Genomic DNA, 18,871 nt, shown 5'->3' with positions numbered 1-18,871 from the left:
CATGCAATTCTTCATCAAACTCCACTGGCTCTACCAACAAAATACATCCAATATTTATTGACCGAAAGCACTAGAAATGCTCAAACATATCATTCTAAATTGCTTTGGCATGACAATATTAAACCACCTGTAAAAGTTACCTGTATTCTCAATTAATGTCAATATTTAAAGCTTTAAAAAAGATGTAGCAAAGACTTGGTACAAAGATGTACCAAAGAAGATAACAAACTGTTCTTAATTTTATTCTTGAACTAGAAACAATGGGCAAAGATGTGCAAGTTCTTAGTCATTCATCCACTCATCCAATCAACAAATATTTACTGAATACTTATTATTTCCTAGGTACTTTCTAGGTGTTAGAGATATACAGTAAAATAAAGGAAATAAAAATCTCTGACCTCATGGAACTTATACCCTAATGGGAGGGGTGACAGAGAATAAAAATAGTAAATAAGTAAATAATACAGTATGTTTGAAGGAAACAGGTACTATGCGGGAAAAAAAGAGAGAGAATAGAGCGTAAGAAAGGTAGCGACTTTAAACAGAAAAGTCATACAATGTTTAATTGATAAAGTAACCTATCAGCAAAGATCAGAACAGAATCCTACATACTCTCCCCTCCTATATGTTGTTAGGTTGCTACCCCCACTTCATCCTAGTAGAGGTTTATTCCCTAGAGAGGATAAAACAGAAGCCCTATGAACTGAAAGTCACTTGTCAAAACTGAGATCATGAGTATATGAAAAAAAGGCATACTGAATGCGGAGATTGGCGTAACTTCTCTCCTACTGAGCTCCTATAAGGTGGGCAATTAGATCTTACTTTCTAGGAAGGAAACAGACATGAATCTTCTCTGGCATCTCAAGAACTGTAAAGAGTCTAAGATTTTACCCTACCTGCAAGCTAACAAGCTAGCCTACCGGTTTCATGGATGCTGACAAAAGACGTGACAGTCCTGGGTCAAAGACAAAGGACATTATAACGTATAGCATAGCAGGTAGCAGGAGCTTCATGTTCTAATCAGTTCTCCTTGTCCTCACTCCTCAAAGTCCCATGAAGGTGACATGGAGGCAGGCTCAGGTAGATAATCTGCATACAGTGGCGTTTTAAAATCATAATCAAGTAACTCTAAGCTTAGAAAAACCTGTCTTTAAAAGGTACTACAAGGAAACCTGTCTAAACTTTGAACTGGAGACATTATCTTTATTAAACTAGAGAGTAAACAAATCTACCTTCTACTCCAGAAACATTATCTATATTTTCTAAAGCTCTTCGCTATAGAAATATCCTTTAAAAACCTGGAAAAGAAGTCTCTCAGTGTCTCCCCTTACAACGTGTACAGAAATGTGAGAAACCACAGAGAATTTTTTTCAACAATATATATGGCCAAATCTCAAGTTCTTCACAGTTCTTGACATGGGGAATCTAACCCCATAAATCTGTAATAGATCTATTATAATAGATAATCTCTATAGATACTGACTTCAAACATTCCTTAGCAATTGGCTCACCATCATTCTAATGTGAAACTCAAAGACACAAGTCCCATGTATGCTCTCAGAATTTCTAATTGGCCTTCTTTTCAGTCATGTATAGATAACTGAGGACAATCAGATATCTAAAGAAAGCTTCTAACATTTAAGTTAGAGATTAAAATAAAGAGGGAAAAAAAGAAACTTGTAGATAAGAAAAAGAGAGAGAAAAGGGATGAAGAGAAAGGAGAAAAAAGAGAATGGAGAAAGATAGAGAGGAAATAAAGAAGAGAAATAGGGAAAAGCAAAAAGTTCAAAAAAGAGATTAAAGTTGAAGAAATAACCTAGTAAGTAAGCAAAAAAGAAAAATGAAAAGAACTAAAAATTAAGAAAACTAGTGAGATGATCCACCATCTAAATGACAGAAATTCTGGAAAGAACAAAGAAAATGGATGGGACAAAATCATTAATAAAATAAAAAATGTTTCCCAAAACTGAAAGACATATGTTTCTAGATTAAAAGGGCCCAATGAATACTCAGAGACCTGAGGTACATCACTGCTTGCCAGCAGAACACTAGAACAAAGAGGAGATTTTACAAGGTTTGTGAAAGGAGAAAAGGTCATATATAAAGGATTAGTAATAATCAGAATGGCTATGGAAGTCTTTTTTTTTTTTTTTTTTTTTTTTTTAAGTCTTAACAGTAGTGTTGCAAACCAAAAGACAATGGGGCAATGTTTTAAAAATTCTGAAGGAAAGAAAGATTTTCAACCCAGAATTGTATACTTAGATAAACTTTCAAACAAGTAAGAGAGGAATAAAGTCATTTTTGGACATAGGAGGTTTCAGGTATTTATTTCCTATGCCACTTTTCTCAACAAGATATTGAAGAACAGGCTCCACCAAAATGAGAGAGCAAACGAAGAAAAAGGAAAAACAGGTATTAGAAAACAAGAGACCAGTGCAGAACAGAGGCAAAGCGAACCCCTAAGAAGATGGTGAAGGAAGATTCCTAAGAGATCCTCTGCCTTATATACAGATGGTGACTAATAAAGATTGGCTTAATGTGTCTTGAGAGATAGATATTTTGAGGTCTGTCAAGTGAAAGATCTTTGCTGCCAGGGTAACATTTTTAACCTGAGAACAGGTTAAAAGCTTGGCCAAATGTTTTTCAGTACTTGACTTGTTTGAGAGTATACTCAAGTATAACTCACAATGAAGTTTCTGCTCTATCACCTATATCATATGGGGGCAGTCTCTTCACCTTACATATGTTTTCCACTTTGACCTATTACTGAGAGTAGAAGGAAGAAAAGTTGAATAGTAAGTTTAGATGCATATCGGCCTACTCCATATGTTGGATATTCTATATTTCATCACATTCCAATCTTCATAGAAGCTTTGAAAGTGGTGAGCTCTATGATTCACACAATTCATTCTTAACTCTGTCTACTAACTTCCCCCAAGGGGACTTAAAACCTCCCAAGTATACAGAAACATACAATAAATAAGAAACTCTGTTCAGCTTTTCTTCTGGGAGCTGTCTTTTAATAGTTGTGATGCTGCAGCTTTCTTACACACTGGGTTTTTGCTTATTACTCAGTTTTTCCAAACTCAAACAGATATTTCCTTGGGATACAGTCATAGGTGATAAAACTATAAAGAAAGCAAAAGAGTAAACACAAAAGTCAGGAGGGGTATACAGGAGGCTTTTTTTGGTACTAGTAATGTTCTAGTTCTTATATGAAGGTTTGGATATCTGGGTATTTATTACTTAATAAAATAATGTTTTATATAATCTTCAAAAATATATATTTCACAATAAAATTTTAAATATTTACTATACAGTTACTCTGTGCCATGCTTTGTTCTAAGCTAAATAGACCAGACCAAACTAAACCAAAGAAAAAATCCACTTTCGTTGTCCTCATCCAATTCTGTAAATTACATCTACACTGTGTTACAGAGAAGGACAGATTACAATGGCATCTTTTAATAGGAGGGTGAACCTAGTCTGTGGACTCAGGAAAGGCTTTGTTGAGAATAAAGCATTAGAGCTGAAATACCATGAAAAAAAAAAAAGTCAAATAAAGATGAAAAGGAAGATCATTTAATGTGGAAGAAATTGGAACTTTTTGAAGGCAAGGTATGTGTCTCATATATTTTTATTTCATATAATACTATGTACATGGTCAACGCTTGTGGAGAAAATGGAACTTGTGTACACTGTTGATGGGAATGTAAAATGGTATAGCTGTTATGAAAAACAGTATGGAGGTTCCTTAAAAAACTAAAAATAGAACTACCACATGATCCAGAAATCTCACTTCTGGGTGTTTATCAAAAACAATTGAAAACAGGATCTCGAAAACATATATGTACTCTCATCTTCATTTCAGCCTTACTCATAGCAGCCAAGAGGTAGAAAAAACTTAAATGTCCACTGATGTATGAATGTATAAAGAAAATGAGGTATACAATGAAATATTTTCAGTTTTAAAAAAGAAAAGCCTGTCTTGTACTACAATATGGATGAACCGTGAGGACTTATGCTAAGTGAAATAGGCCAGACAAATACTGCATGATTCTATTTATTTGAGGTTTACCCAAAACAAACTCATGGAAGCAGAAGGTAGAATGGTAGTTGCAAGAGGTTAGGAGGACAGGCGGGTGCGGGGGGGATGAGTTGCTATTCAATGATTCCAGTCATAAAAGGTGGAAAAAGTTCTAGTGACCTGTTGTATAACAACAGCATATAGTTAACAACACTGTACTGTACACTTAAAAATTGGTTAAAAGGGTAGATTCCATATTGTAAATTTTTAACACACACAGAGAGAGAGAGAGAGAGAGAGAGAGAGAGAGAGAGAGAAAGAGAGAGAGAAGGAATGAGTGCTTTACTCTGGAGTGTTATTATCCCATGGCAATTTATTTAGAGAAAAGCCCTGAGGTTTTGACCTAAGGTAAAATACTAATCTTCCTGACATTCTACACTTGGGCCATTTTCTTCACAAGTGTTTGTTCACAGTTGACCCAATTACGGACTTTTAATTAATCTGTTTTCTGGCCTACTTCTCACTTCCCTTCATGTGCTGTACCTGTTTGCAATTCCTAGGAGGTGCTCCAAAAGGTAGTTCAGCTCCCACTCTGTTTTCTATCCTTCAAAACTTAAATATTTTTCTGTTGTTATTTCTTTTTGTTCTTCTATACCACTATTACCAAAGAGTACAGGAAACAAGAAGACCCAAACAGATATGTGTATACTCAGTTTACTGTCTGGAATCTGAAACCTTATCTGCTTTTTAATATTTACTAGATAACCTCTATCCATGAAGTTAGGAACCAAATGTATCTTCTTCATTGCTTTAATTTAGGAGTGAGCACTATGTTTTACACATAATAGGCACTCAGCAAGTATTTACTGAATAAACTTTCATCTAACTTCTTAATTTAGTGCCCTATTTCCTTGACAAAATGATTATTTTCACTTTGCTTCTCAGTAATTTGCTAACCCAAATATCAGATATATACCTTTAGTGATTTGTGATAGAGGCCTACAAATACATTAAGTCAAGATAATTTATAATTTATTCCAACATTATCTTTCTGCATTTCATTTGGTTAAATGGCTAACATTTGTATCTCTTTTTATTTATTTTGTGAACAAGTTAGCATTCATCGAACCACAATTTATTAAGCCTCTAAAACACCAGGAACTATGAGATACAAACATAAATAATAGTGCCCTTCTTTTCAGAGTTCCAATCTAGTTTGAATAGAAACATTATAAGCAAATAATCGCAGTACAGTGTGATAATCTCTTAATGCCCTAATTAAGGAGGCCAAAGCAAATGGCAATGTAATTATCATTATCTCTTAAGCCAAGTAAACAGGCAAATAAAGGCAGTGACAGAAAGAAGCTGCTGAATATAGGGAAAACAAAATGGAGGCTTGTAATACCAAGTAGACTCTAGTTTCATTATCTATGCAAAGTTTATTGAAGGATCTAACTTTATGGTGAGTTTTCCATTCATAGTTGTTGAGTTTATTCAGTTATTGATAACAGTAATGAATTAATCTTCACCTATATACTTTGTTTTCCTCTTGGGGAAAAAAAAAACATTCTTCTTTAACGATTCTTTATGTTTGTGTTAGAATTCCATTTCTGAAGAAAAAAATTATATGATGAGAGCTGAAAAAAGTACACAGAAAGTGCTATGACAACATGGCAGAGGAAACTTCTAACTACCTATCAGAGTTATCTATGACTTAACAAAGGAGATAATGAGGAAGAGAGAACCTGCATAAATAATGAGGTAAATCAGAACCCACTGAATTGGAGAAACTAAAAGTGATTACACAGAATCCACAGGAAGGATAGTGGGAAATAAAGTTAGATATGTAGTATAGGGTCAAAACATGAAAAATCTTAACAAGTCAGCAAAACTATGACATTTCAGTGGATGTCAAAGGAAGGCCTTGAAAAGTTAGTGGCTGGGCAAAACATAAGACAATTAATAGGGGAGAAAGGGATGATTCTTCTAGTAGCACTTCAAAATATTTAAAGCTTTATTACAAGTGGCCAATTAACCGCTGCCAAAGCAAAGTAACTAGGCCAACCTTTGTTAATTAGAACTTCTTTCTAGCCTTACATTTTTCTTGATATTAATTTTTTTAACTGCTATCACCTATATGAAAATACTAGATGGTGATAAGTAGGAAGGAAAATGAAATACACAAGTAATTTTATCCAGAATAGATGACCTTAGAAAAACTTCGGTCGAATACAAATAACCATAAATTTCTTTTTAGTTCAACATGAGTTGATTTCTTATTACTCCACATGTTTACCTAATTGAGATGCTTCTACCAAAGTGGATAATATAATTTTTTAGTAATAAGACATTCCCCACACATTGTTTAATTTTGTGAAATTTCCCTTTCTCCTCATGAAGCAGTTTTATATAGGAACTAAATAAACTTTTTTTTCCAAAAAGGACATCAAAATGGCCAGCAGGCACATGAACAGATGCCCAATATTACTAATCATTTGGGAAATGCAAATCCAAACCACAGTGAGATACCACCTCACACCTGTCAGAATGGCTATGATCAAGAAGACAAGAGACAAATGGTGCTAATGAGAATGTGGTGAAAAGGGAACCCTTATATATTGTTGGTGAAAATGTAAATTGGTCCAACCACTATGGAAAACAATATGGAAGTTCCTCGAAAAATTAAAAATAGATCTACCATATAATCTGGCAGTTCTACTTCTGGATATATACCCAAATAAAATGAAAACAGGATTTTGAAGAGATATATGTACTCTCATGTTTATTTCAGTATTATTCACAATAGCCTAAATGGGTAAAAAAAGATGTGGTACATATACAATGAAATATTACTCAGCTAGGAGAAAGGAGTCTATCTTGCCATATGCAACAACATAGATGGACCTCAAACACATTTTGCTAAACGAGATTAAGTCAGAGAAAGACAAGTACTATATGTAGGATCTAAAGAAGTCAAACTAAAAAAAACAGAGTAAAATGGGAGTTACCAGAGGATGGAGGTAGGAAGATTAATGTTGTTTAAGGGTACGAACTTGCAACAAGTAATAAATAAGCCATAGAGATCTAATGCACAGTATAATGAATATAGACAATACTACAAAGGCAATCGTAATATATAAAAGTATCAAAATAACATGTTGGACACCTTATAGTGTTATATGTCAAATTTATTTAATAAAAAATACAGAAGAAAAAATAGTCTTATTATTGCTATTACTAGCTGCCATCTACAGAACAGTTACTATGTGTCAGGCATTGTGCTTTATGTATGTTACTAATCCTTCAGGCACTCTTATAGTGCAGGAATTAATATATCCATTTTACAGATACCAAGGCTCTGATAACTTAAATAATTTACCCAGGAAGTAAATGCCAATGCTGTATGCTCTAAAGCCTGTGCTTGGTCTTCTGTGTCACACTGATAATCTAGTTCAAACATATGTGTGCAGCTCACTCTTACATATATAGAGAACCCCTATACTAGTAGGGAACAGCTATCTTACTTGGGAAGGAAAGGCCCAAAGAAGGCATAAAAAGGTTAAATCATATCAATCATGTGTACAAGTTAAGGCTAATTCCTGAAAACTGAGAATGGAAAGGCATATATAAATGGCTGTCAATAAACTCCTTCGTGGACTATTTTTTTTTAAATCAAGTGGGTTCTCAAATCCTAGAGTCCATCTTATTTCAGCTTTTTAACATTTGGGGTAATTTAGGATAGAAACAGAGGGCAAGACAAAGGAAAGTAATATTTACTGAGCACTATACCAGGTCTCTTTACCCAATTTTCTCATTTAATTTTCATAAACACACTGTAACACAAGGATTATTTCTATTTCACTGATTATAAAAGGCTCAAAGAAACTGAATAATTTGCTTAAAACCATATAGCTAGTGAGTGGAAGAACAAGATTTGAAACTAGTTATGTCCAAATTCAAACACTTTCTATAGATTAAGCTAGTTTTATATGCATAGAAATGCAAGCCCAGGAACCTAGGTTTCCCTGGTAAGTTATAAATTCAGGGGTCTTTTGAGGTCTCTTCCTCCTTTCAGTTTTCCTCTTCTTGCCCTTGGTCATCCCCGTTCACACTTATCCCAGAAATGGTCTTTTTAAAATTTTTTTCTTAATTTACTTATTAACATGAGCTATTATATTATGTACTTAATTACTATGCTACATAATAGAAATTATATAAATCATAGGAAAACACAAAATTAACTTTATTATAAATTTCAGCTCTTCACAAATCATAACACGAGTCAAAAAACCTGACCGCTTTCCATTTTTCTTTTATCACTAGAAGTGAAATAATAAAACTTTACATGTGTACAGCTCTTTAGAGTTTGCTAAGAACTTTCACTTACTTAACCTTGTAAAGCAGGTAACACATTTCACAGATGAGAAAATGAAGCTCACAAAGGTTAAGTGAGTTCTCCAAGGTTACATAAAAGAAAGATGATAGCCAGATTCTAAGTCACTACTTTATTGACTATAACAGGGCCACATCTTTGAATCTACAACTTCTAAAACACCTCAGATATATCTATTTCTATATTTCTATACCACAGGGAACCCAGCTCAGTACCAAAATGGTAACTAGATTTGCCTTGACTTGCCAAACACTTAAGATCCTCTTTCTTTATGTTGGATAGTCATTTCAATTTTATAAACCTTTCCCTCTGTGTTACCATAAAAATGCAAATGTAGTTTACTTGTTTTCAACATTAGGAACCTAACCATAGACAAGCACATACGATTTAAATACAGCTGTAAAACAGAACATGAATGTTAGCAACCTTGATAATATAAAACAAAGGATATACTTAACAGGTTGGGAGGTACAGGGAAAGAGAAAACCTGAATAAAGAGGCAAGATTGCACATATCTTTATTTCGGGGTCTGTCAAATTTGCTGAAATAGGTGGAATATGAAGCTTTAAATATGTTATTCGAAGCTACAACAATGGTCGAAGAAAGATATAGGAATAATGGTATCTCTTTTTAAAAGGAGGAGAGAGAGAGAGGGAGGAAGTAGTATAAGATAGAATGTCATTTATTATAACAGGAAGTAAAAATGTCTATATAGAGAGAAAACCATTAGGAAAAAAGAAATATGAAAAAATAGAAAATGAGTTATGGTTTTCACTACAAATCTTTTGGGACTAATAGATCTTTTAACTATTTGCATTCATTATTACACAAAATTATTTTCAGAGAAAAAGGATAGATGTTAAAAAAATACAAGACTATTTCTTTTGTAAAAATACTATCACTATTAGAAATGGAGAGTTGTTACTTGAACTTTTGGTTGAAATTGTACATAGTCCTCTAACACTTTGAAATGGGGCCTAGAACTAGCAATAACTTCTCTCCTGTAGAAATCTCTGAATGCATTTTTATTAATCAATTTTCAACAGCTTATAAATACTCATTGTTTTTTGTGACTAATGTTATTGCAGATGACAGCTATTTCCTGACTTGAACCTCTCACTGTCAGCACAATCCTCACGCTGGAAATAATTTAAATGTGTAGAGCTAAGCTGCATAATACCATCTAATTCCTACCCCGTTTAACCTGCCCTACTGTGACTCACAGACAAAATCATTATTTTTTTCTATTCTTCTTAAAAGTTTTACATAAACATACACAAGATATAAGAATTATGGTAAAATATATCACTGGAAAGAAAAGGTTTTGTGATAAAAGTACAAATCAAAGAAGAAACAGAGTATGCTTATCTGTGGAATCTAAAACATGAAACAAAACAGGAACAGATTCAAAGATACACAGAACAAACTGGTGGTTGCCAGTGGGGAGGGCAGTGGGGAAATGGGCAAAAGAGGTGAAGGAGATTAAGAGGTACAAACATACAGTTATAAAATAAATACGTCATGGAGATGTAACGCAGAATATAGTCAATTATACTTTTGTATGGTGACAGATAAAATGGTGATCACTTCATAATGTATATAAATATTGAATCAATATGTTATCTACCTGAAACTAATATAATATTGTATGTCAATTATACTTCAAAAAAAAAGAAAAAAAGAAAAAAGGTATATAATTAAAAGTATAGAGAAAATCCGAGTTGCTATAACTTAATTAAAAAGTATGCAACCTTTTACATTTTTTCTGGAATGATGGTATAAATAATGTTTTCACACAGAAGCTAAAATTATATATTATGGAAGTCTACTGTCCTTCAAGCCTAGGCTTCTTTTTTGAAGATTGATGTCTGTCATAAGCAATTTATTTTTAAAAGATACTTCCATTTTATACACTAGGAAACTATCAGATCATTGCTATTTCACAGTCAATAACACACAGTTGATAATACCAGAACTAGAAACTGAACTGGCAGCAACACTCTATCTGGTCTTACAACTAATAAAAACCAAATTCACGGTGCCCAGGAAAAGCACTTAAAAAGAAGGTACTCTATTTGGGTATTTCTGAAGCACTATTTGTCATAATGTCAAAATAACATTGCTTTGTAAATGATATTATGTGAAATATTTCTGCCATACGAATGACCTCTAAAGATCTCAAACAACCCAACCTTACATGTGACTGAATCATGAAGAAACAGAAAATCTGAACAGACCAATGTGTAAGGAGATTAAATCAGTAATCAAAAATCTTCCAACAAACAAAAGTCCAGGAGCAGATAGCTTCATTGGTGAATGCTACCAAACATTTAAAGAACTAATACCAACCCTCCTCAAATTCTTCCAAAAAACTGATTAAAAGAAATAGTTCCAAACACATTTTACAGGGCCAGCATTATCCTCATATGGAAGCCAGACAAAGACACCACAAGAAAAGAAAATTATAGTCCAATATCCCTGATGAACACAGATGCAAAAATCCTCAATGAAATACTAGCAAACCAAATACGAGAGCACATTAAAAGGATCATACGCCATGATTAAATGGAATTTATCCCTGGGATGCAAGCATGGATGGTTTGGCATGCACAAATCAATAAACATGACCTACCACATAAACAAAATGAAGGGTAACAGTCATATGATCATCTCAATAGATGCGAAAAAAGCATCTGACAAAATTCAACATATTTTCATGATAAAAACTCTCAATAAATTAACTGTAGAAAAAATATACTTCAACATAATAAAGGCCATATGTGACAGGCCCAAAGCTAACATACTCAACAGTAAAAAGTTAAAAGTGTTCCTCTAAACTCAGGAACAGGACAAGATGCCTGCTTTCACCACTTCTATGCAACATAGTTCTTGAAGTCTTGGCCACAGAAAATTGGCATAAAAAGAAATTAAAAGGCTCCAATAGGAAAGGAAGAAGTAAACTGTCACTATTTGCAGATATGATCCTGTATATAGAAAACCCTAAAGACTGCACCAAAAATCTGTTAGACCTAATTAACAAATTCAGTAAAGTTGCAGGAAACTAAATTAACATACAAAAATCAGCTGCATGTCTATACACTAACAAACTACTTGAAAAAGAAATCAAGTAAGCAATCAATAGATTCAAAAATAATATTAGAAATAAATTTAACCATGAAAATAAAAGACCTGTACACTGAAAACTATAAGACACTGATGAAAGAAACTGAAGAAGACATGAATAAATCAAAGATATCCCAATATTTTTGGATTGGTAGAATTAACATTGTTAAAATGTCCATATTACTCCAAGTGATCCATAAATTCAATATACTCACTATCAAAATCTCACTGGCATTTTTCAAAGAAACGGAAAAAAAAAATCCTGAAATCCACAAGACCACAAATGACCCTAAATAGCCAGAGCAACCCTAACACTAAAGAACAAAGGTGGAGGCATCACAATTCTTGATTTCAAACTTTATTACAATACTATAGTAATCAAAACAGCATAGTACTGGCATAAAAACAGGCATATAGACCAATAAAACAAAATAAGAAAGCCCAGAAATAAACCCGCACACATATGGTCAACCAAGCTTTGACAAGGCACCAAGAACACATAATGGGGAAGGGACAGTCTCTTTAATAAATGGCACTGGGACAACTGAATATCTTCATGCAAAACAATGAAACTGGACCTTTATCTTCTGCCACTCATGAAAATTAACTAAAAATGTATTAAAGATTAAAATTTAAGACCTGAAATCATAAAACTCTAAGAAGAAAACAGGGGAAATTTCCTTGACATTAATCTTGGCAATAATTATTTGGATTGGGCAACAAAAGTAAAGGCAAAACTAAATAAGGAGGACTACCTAAATTAAAAAGGTTCTGCACAACAAGGAATCACAATCGACAAAATGAAAAGGCAACCTACCTAATGGAGAAAATATTTGTGAATCACACATCTGATGTGGGGTTAATATACAAAATATATAAAGAACTATATAAAGAACACAATTTAATAGCAAAAAAACACCAAACAATCTGATTTAAAAAATGGGAAGAGAAACTAAGTAGACATTTTTACAAAGAAGACATAAATATGGCCAAAAAGTAAGACATACAAATGGCCAAAAGGTATATAAAAAGATGTTCAACATCACTATTCATCAAGGGAAATGTAAATCAAAACTGCAAAGAGATATCATCTTACATGTGTAAGAATGGCTACTATCAAAAGTTAAGAGATAGCAAGTTTGATGAGGATGTGGAGAAAGAGAACTCTTGTGCATTCTGGGTGGGAACGTAAATTGGTGCAGCCACAATGGAAACAATATGGAGGTTCCTCAACAAATTAAAAATAGAACCATCATATAACCCAGCAATCCCTCCCCTGAGTATACACTTGAAAGACATAAAATCAGTTTCTCACAGAGAAATCTGCACTCCCATGTTCATTGCAGCATTATTTACAATAGCCAATACATGAAAATAACCTAAGTATCTGTCAGTGGATGAATGGATAAAGAAAATGTGGTATATAAATACAATGGAATATCATTCAGCCATAAAAAGATGGACATCCTGCCATTTCCAACAATATGGATGAACCTGGAGGGCATTCTGCTAAGTGAAGTAAGTCAGACAGCAAAAGATAAATAATATATGGTATCACATGTGGAAATAAAACAAAAAAGTCAATTTCATTGAAACAGGCAGAAGATGGTTGCCAGGGACTGGGAGGCAGGGTGAGAGATAAAGGCAGATGTAGATCAAAGGGTACAAACTTTCAGTTATAAGATAAATAAGTTCTGAGGATCTAATGCACAGTATGGTACTACAATTAAGAGTAAATCTTAAGTGTTCTCACTACACATGCACAAAAGAGTTAATTATGAGGGATGATGGATGTGTTATGTTTACGATGATTATTTTATAATGTGTGTATATATATATATCAAATCATATGGTACACTTTAAATATATACAACTATATTTGTCAATTATTCCTCAATAAAGCTGAAAAAATAAATAAAAAGGGAGTGTAGAAAAAAGTCTTTCTGGTTTTTTCAACTGGCAACTTTAAGAGATATAATAGAGCAAGACATTTAGTTTGCTAGAATAAAGAAGTTCAAAAATGGAATACCAGATCCGTCTTGTCACATTAACTGTTTTAACCTCTGTGTTTCCTACAAAACAGACTTACAAAAAACCTATTGACAATAAATATATATTTTAATATGTATGCCAGGCCAAGAATAAATTTCAAATTTGAAAGAAAGAATGCAGTATTTTTGGTCATAAGCAATATACAGGCTTCCCTGAGCATTTTGATAATCTTCAGTAAGATAAACTCTCCATTATACAGGATTCATTAAAATTTAACAATAACCCAGCATTTTAGTAACCATAGTGTGCCAAAAAGATAATGAGAAACACTTCGAATTCCTACGATGTTTTTAAATTTCAAAAAGGGACTGAATTATGCTCAGCATAGCTTTAGTGTTAGGTATATTTTATTATTTTATGATGCTTTGAAAATTGATAATCACATTAGACATATATGATAACTCTCCAGAATGTTACATTAACTATTTTGTTTTCTAATTGCATAGAATAAAAGAGTAAACCATATTAGGGAAGCTGAAAAACTGCCCACTGATTACATTAGGACCATCAGTTTTGGCTCAAACATTTTAATGCTGGTGTCTCTCTTCAGAATACAAGTAAATAACAGAGTTGCTATAACATATCTATTTTTTATACCTTCTTACATCGTCTTCTGGCTCTTTGTTTTCTAATTAGAGTAGTTAATCAGAAAAAAATTTGGTTAAAAAACCCAAAAGGCAGACTATAAAACTTTATCATAAAAAACCTTTGTAATCTTGTCAAATTATGCATCCACAGTCACTGTATTTTTTAAAAATTATATCCCACATGATAAAATTGATATCACCCCTACTTTTGTTTTCCTGGAAATTTCACATACTTTTTTTTCAAGAAACCTAAGAGTGAGACAAGGAACCTATAAGCAAGCCTGTTTTACTGAGGCCTCAAATATATGTCTTATAAGAGGTATTAGAAGGGTACAGACTTATAATGATGCTCTTTGGTATTTGACATTTGTAATTGAAAAAATAAAAATAATGATGAAAAGTTATTATTGGCCAGTATTATGTTGCTTCAGATCTTTTTTTTCTTAAGTTAAAAATATTCCTTGGCTTACCTGTTGCATGTAACAAACTAGCTTCCAGTCTGTGGGGGACTCTTGGTGGGACTTTCATAGATGCACGAATCTGGTAAAAACTAAAGCAAGAGACAAAGAAGTCATTTCAAAACATATTTTTAAAATATGCAATGCCCCAATTTCTATATATCTATACATATTAAAATAATAAAGTTGGTTTGCTTCAATCAGTTTCCTATAATATTTACTACTGGTGGAAAACAACTTATCAGACCCACAAAACTGGCAGGGGATAAAACCCAAAGGGAAACCAGTAAGTATAAAGATGAATGGAAAAACAGAAATATAAATGGTATTTCTTACTTTAAATGACAGACTGTCATAGCAACCAGAGGAACTAGTAAAGTATCTAAGACTTTCACTGCTCAATTTGGTTTATGCATTTTTTCCTTTTACAATATAATAAAGAAATTATTATTAAGTATAACTTTGAGAAAAGAGAGAATTATAAATGGTTTTTAAAATTGGTTTCATACTATGAAAACCTACCCACTCAAAAAAACAAACCTACTCAGATGTTATATGTTCTCTCTCTTCTGTACCTACCCAAATTTTAGGCACTGCTTAATCAGTTCTTTATCATGTGACAATAGTGCAAAACTAAACACTAGAAATATTTAGAAGAGGAAAAGAACCATCACTAAACATGCACAAGATATGTTTCCTCACATTCCATTTCCATTTAATCCTTATTGGGCTGTAATTCTAATGCTATTCAGAAAGATATTTATTGATGTTATTTTTAAATATCACGGTAAAATATTGTATAGGAATACTTAATTACTTGAAATTATTTGAAATACTAAATTACTTGAAATTTCAAGTATCTTAAGCAGTCATTTAATATATATCAGAAAATAAACCACTAAAGATTTTTTTTTTTGAGTTTTCTAGTATTTAAATATAAGTTTAGGTATTTTATCTATGTTTATCTATCAAAGCTGACTGTTATTTAACATAACAGCCAAACCCAGGCTCCAGGTTAACTGGCTTAAATGGCAGAAGTAGTAAGGACTTGACAAGTAGCATAAAGATAGGATTTAAAATAAAAAATAAATCAGAATAGAAACGAGAATTATGTTCTTAAAAATATTCTTACGAACAAGTCAAGCCCTTTATCCAAAAAGAGTAGTCTCTAATCAGATTTTTTGAGAGATCAGTAACATAATATCCTTCAAAAGTACTCAATGGATGGAGAAACCAGGTTGTAAAACAGAAAATTAATAAAAGCAGTAATTATACATGCTATATTTATGATGGTGACAATAAAAGGGAACTTAATCCTTATACCCAGTTCCAAACCTCCAACTATTTACAAACTATCTCTACTGGGATATGTTAAATAGAAAACCCACAGGCCCCAAATGAAATAGTTTAGGTTAAAGTACATGACATGAAACCACTTAATACCTAACCTAAATGCAGTTTCAACCTTTTCTGGGAAAGTTACTTTAACTGGTCAGTCTGGAATTTTCTAGTCAGTTCCAATGGGGTAATCTGTGAAATGGGCTCTCTCCATCTTCAAAGCAAACTAAGGCAATCTACCTGGTAAGACCCCTGTCTCCCATTAAAGGAAGGTAACCTTGCCTAAAACAATACTGTTTTTTCTAATAACTTTCTTGTCCCACCCAGTTTCTGCCTAAAAACACCTTCCATATTGTACAGCTCTCTACTTGCTAGATGGGACGGTGCCCAATTCATAAATCGCTTAATAAAACCAACTATGTCTTTAAATTTACTTGAAGTTTTATTCTTTAACAGACATCTCATTTCAAACTCAACATATCAAAATGAACTAATCTTGAGTCCCACACCAGTCATCCTATTCAACTTCATTACTTGCTTCAGTATTACCAATATTTTCCAAGTTAATGTGATTTAAAAGTTCAGCATTATTTTTTAAATTTCACATTATTATGAATTCCAAATTTGCAAAAAGCAGAGCAATGAACTGATATTCCCATTGCCTATCTTCAACAATTAAAAAGATTTTGCCATATTTGATTCATCAGTACTTTTTTCTTTGCTGAACTATTTCAAAGTAATCATGCAAATCCACACCTCAACAAACATATTTCTGTCTCAACATCATCTTCCATATGGAATTAGTCATAAATCCTATTTATTCCCCCAAATGCCTCATAGAAATTAATAAGAAAAAAACCAAAAAATATTAAAGTGTGTAGATTGATTTATTAAATGTTTCCATTTTTTTTGCCTCTGTATCAACACCTCTTGCAATGTGACTCCCATTAAAAAGTAGACTGTAGTTCCCCACATCTTAAATGTGGGCCCACTATATGACTTGTTTTGGGCAATATAATATGGCAGAGATGACAGTGTGCTAGCTCCAAGCTTAGGTCTTAAGAGGTCTTTTTATACAGTTTTTTATTCTCTTTGGAAACCTGCCTCCTCCATGAGACTAAGCTAGAAAATGAGGTCATAAGACATAGCTGAGTCCACCCAGGTGAGGCCACTCTGCATCAGCTAGCATCTAGCCAACCTACCATTGCCTACAGACTCATGAGCGAGCCCAGCGAAGATTTGTTAAGCTAGCCCAGATCAGCAGAACAAACCATTTAGATGATCTATAGACTTGTGAGAAAAAATAAATGTTTATTGTTGTGATGCCACTGAAGCTTTGTGTTTCTTGTTATCTCTATTATTGTGACAATATACAACTAATACAGAAATTGGTACTAACAAAAACTTAAAATATGTGGCATCTATTTTGTGACAAAAGTAACAGTTATAGTTACAGAGGTAAGAAAAATAATAAGAAAACTATAGTAGACTTAAACAACAGTAACCCATTTTTGCATAAAAGAAACATAGGCACTAAACTCATAGACCTTGGATTTAGAGAATTACGAATTTGCCCTCAAAGGCAAGGAAAGTAAAAGCAAAAAAAAAAAAAAAAAAAAAAAAAAGAATGAGACTATATCACAGTAAAAAGTTGCTGTACAGCAAAAGAAACCATCAACAAGGCAAAGAGGCAACCATTTGAGTGGGAGATTATTTGCAAAGGACACTTCTGATAAGGGCCTAATATCCAAAATAAACAAAGAATTCATGCAACTCAATGATAAACAAACAATCTAATTAAAAAATGGGCAGAGGACCTAAACAAACTCTTCTCCCAAAAAGGCATACAAATGGCCAAAAGACATATGAGAAGATGCTCAACTTCGTTAGCTATTAAGAGACATGCAAAGCAAAACCACAATGAAATACCACCTCATACCTGTTAGAATGGCTATCATCAACAAGACAAGTAATAACAAGTTTTGGAGAGGTCGTGGGAAAAAAGGAACCCTCAGACACTGCTGGTAAAAATGTAAATTGGTACAGCCACTGTGGAAAACAGCATGAAGGTTCCTCAAAAAATTAAGAGTAGAATTATCATATGGCGCAGAAATCCCTCTTCTGGGTATTTACCCAAAACACTTGAAAACATTTATCCACAAAGATATATACATCCAATATTCAAAGCAATATTATTCATTCGCAGTGGCCAAGACATGGAAACAACTGAAGTGTCCTTCAATAGATAGCACATAAAGAAAATGTGGTCCTTATATACAATGGAATATCACTCAGCCATAAGAAAAGATGAAATATTGCCATTTGCGATGACATGGATGGATCTTGAGATCATCATGCTAAGCAAAATAAGTCAGACAGAAAAAGTTGAGAACCATATGATTTTACTCATATGTGGGATATAAAACTGAAAGCAACAAATGAACATGACAAACAGAGACTCATGGACACAGACAGTGGATTAGTGATTACCAGAAGGAAGAAGGAAGCTGGAAGGAAGACAGGAGTAAAGAGGGCCAAATGCATGGTGACAGAAGGACATTTAGCTTTGGGTGGTGAATACACAATGCAATAAACACATGACATATTACTCAACTGTACACTTGAAACCTGTATGATTTTATTAACAATATCACCAAAAAAAAAAAAAAGGTAACCCATAATACATAGTGATGAAACTTTCAGTAAATATGCTGTCAGTAATAACTTAGCAGAAATTAGACAGTGTAACTAAGAAAATTTTGTACTTGATTAAGCCAATTTCCAGTCAAGTGGTTGCTCCTACCAAAGTACAACAAGATTTGTCTAAATAGAAATCCCATTTGACAAAGGGGCTCTTACAAAGTTTAAGGGCATGATCCCACATAATTCTGAT

At 33.1% G+C, this 18,871-nt stretch overlaps 1 protein-coding gene across 7 annotated transcripts in view; it reads right to left on the bottom strand.

The window, feature by feature from the left end:
- The window catches only part of FAM135A (family with sequence similarity 135 member A), a 94,600-nt gene that overhangs the window by 59,547 nt on the left and 16,182 nt on the right, over window positions 1–18,871 (bottom strand). For all 7 annotated transcript variants that reach the window (XM_036219172.1, XM_016157622.2, XM_016157618.2 and 4 more), the window contains one exon: window positions 14,653–14,732. In XM_036219172.1, coding sequence (XP_036075065.1) covers window positions 14,653–14,732 — 80 coding nt within the window. The remainder of the gene's footprint in view (window positions 1–14,652; window positions 14,733–18,871) is intronic.

The sequence above is a fragment of the Rousettus aegyptiacus genome, unplaced genomic scaffold (assembly GCF_014176215.1).
Source record: "Rousettus aegyptiacus isolate mRouAeg1 unplaced genomic scaffold, mRouAeg1.p scaffold_m13_p_1, whole genome shotgun sequence".
Classification (NCBI taxonomy): Eukaryota; Metazoa; Chordata; class Mammalia; order Chiroptera; family Pteropodidae; genus Rousettus; species Rousettus aegyptiacus.
This window is presented reverse-complemented; position numbering and strand designations above follow the sequence as displayed.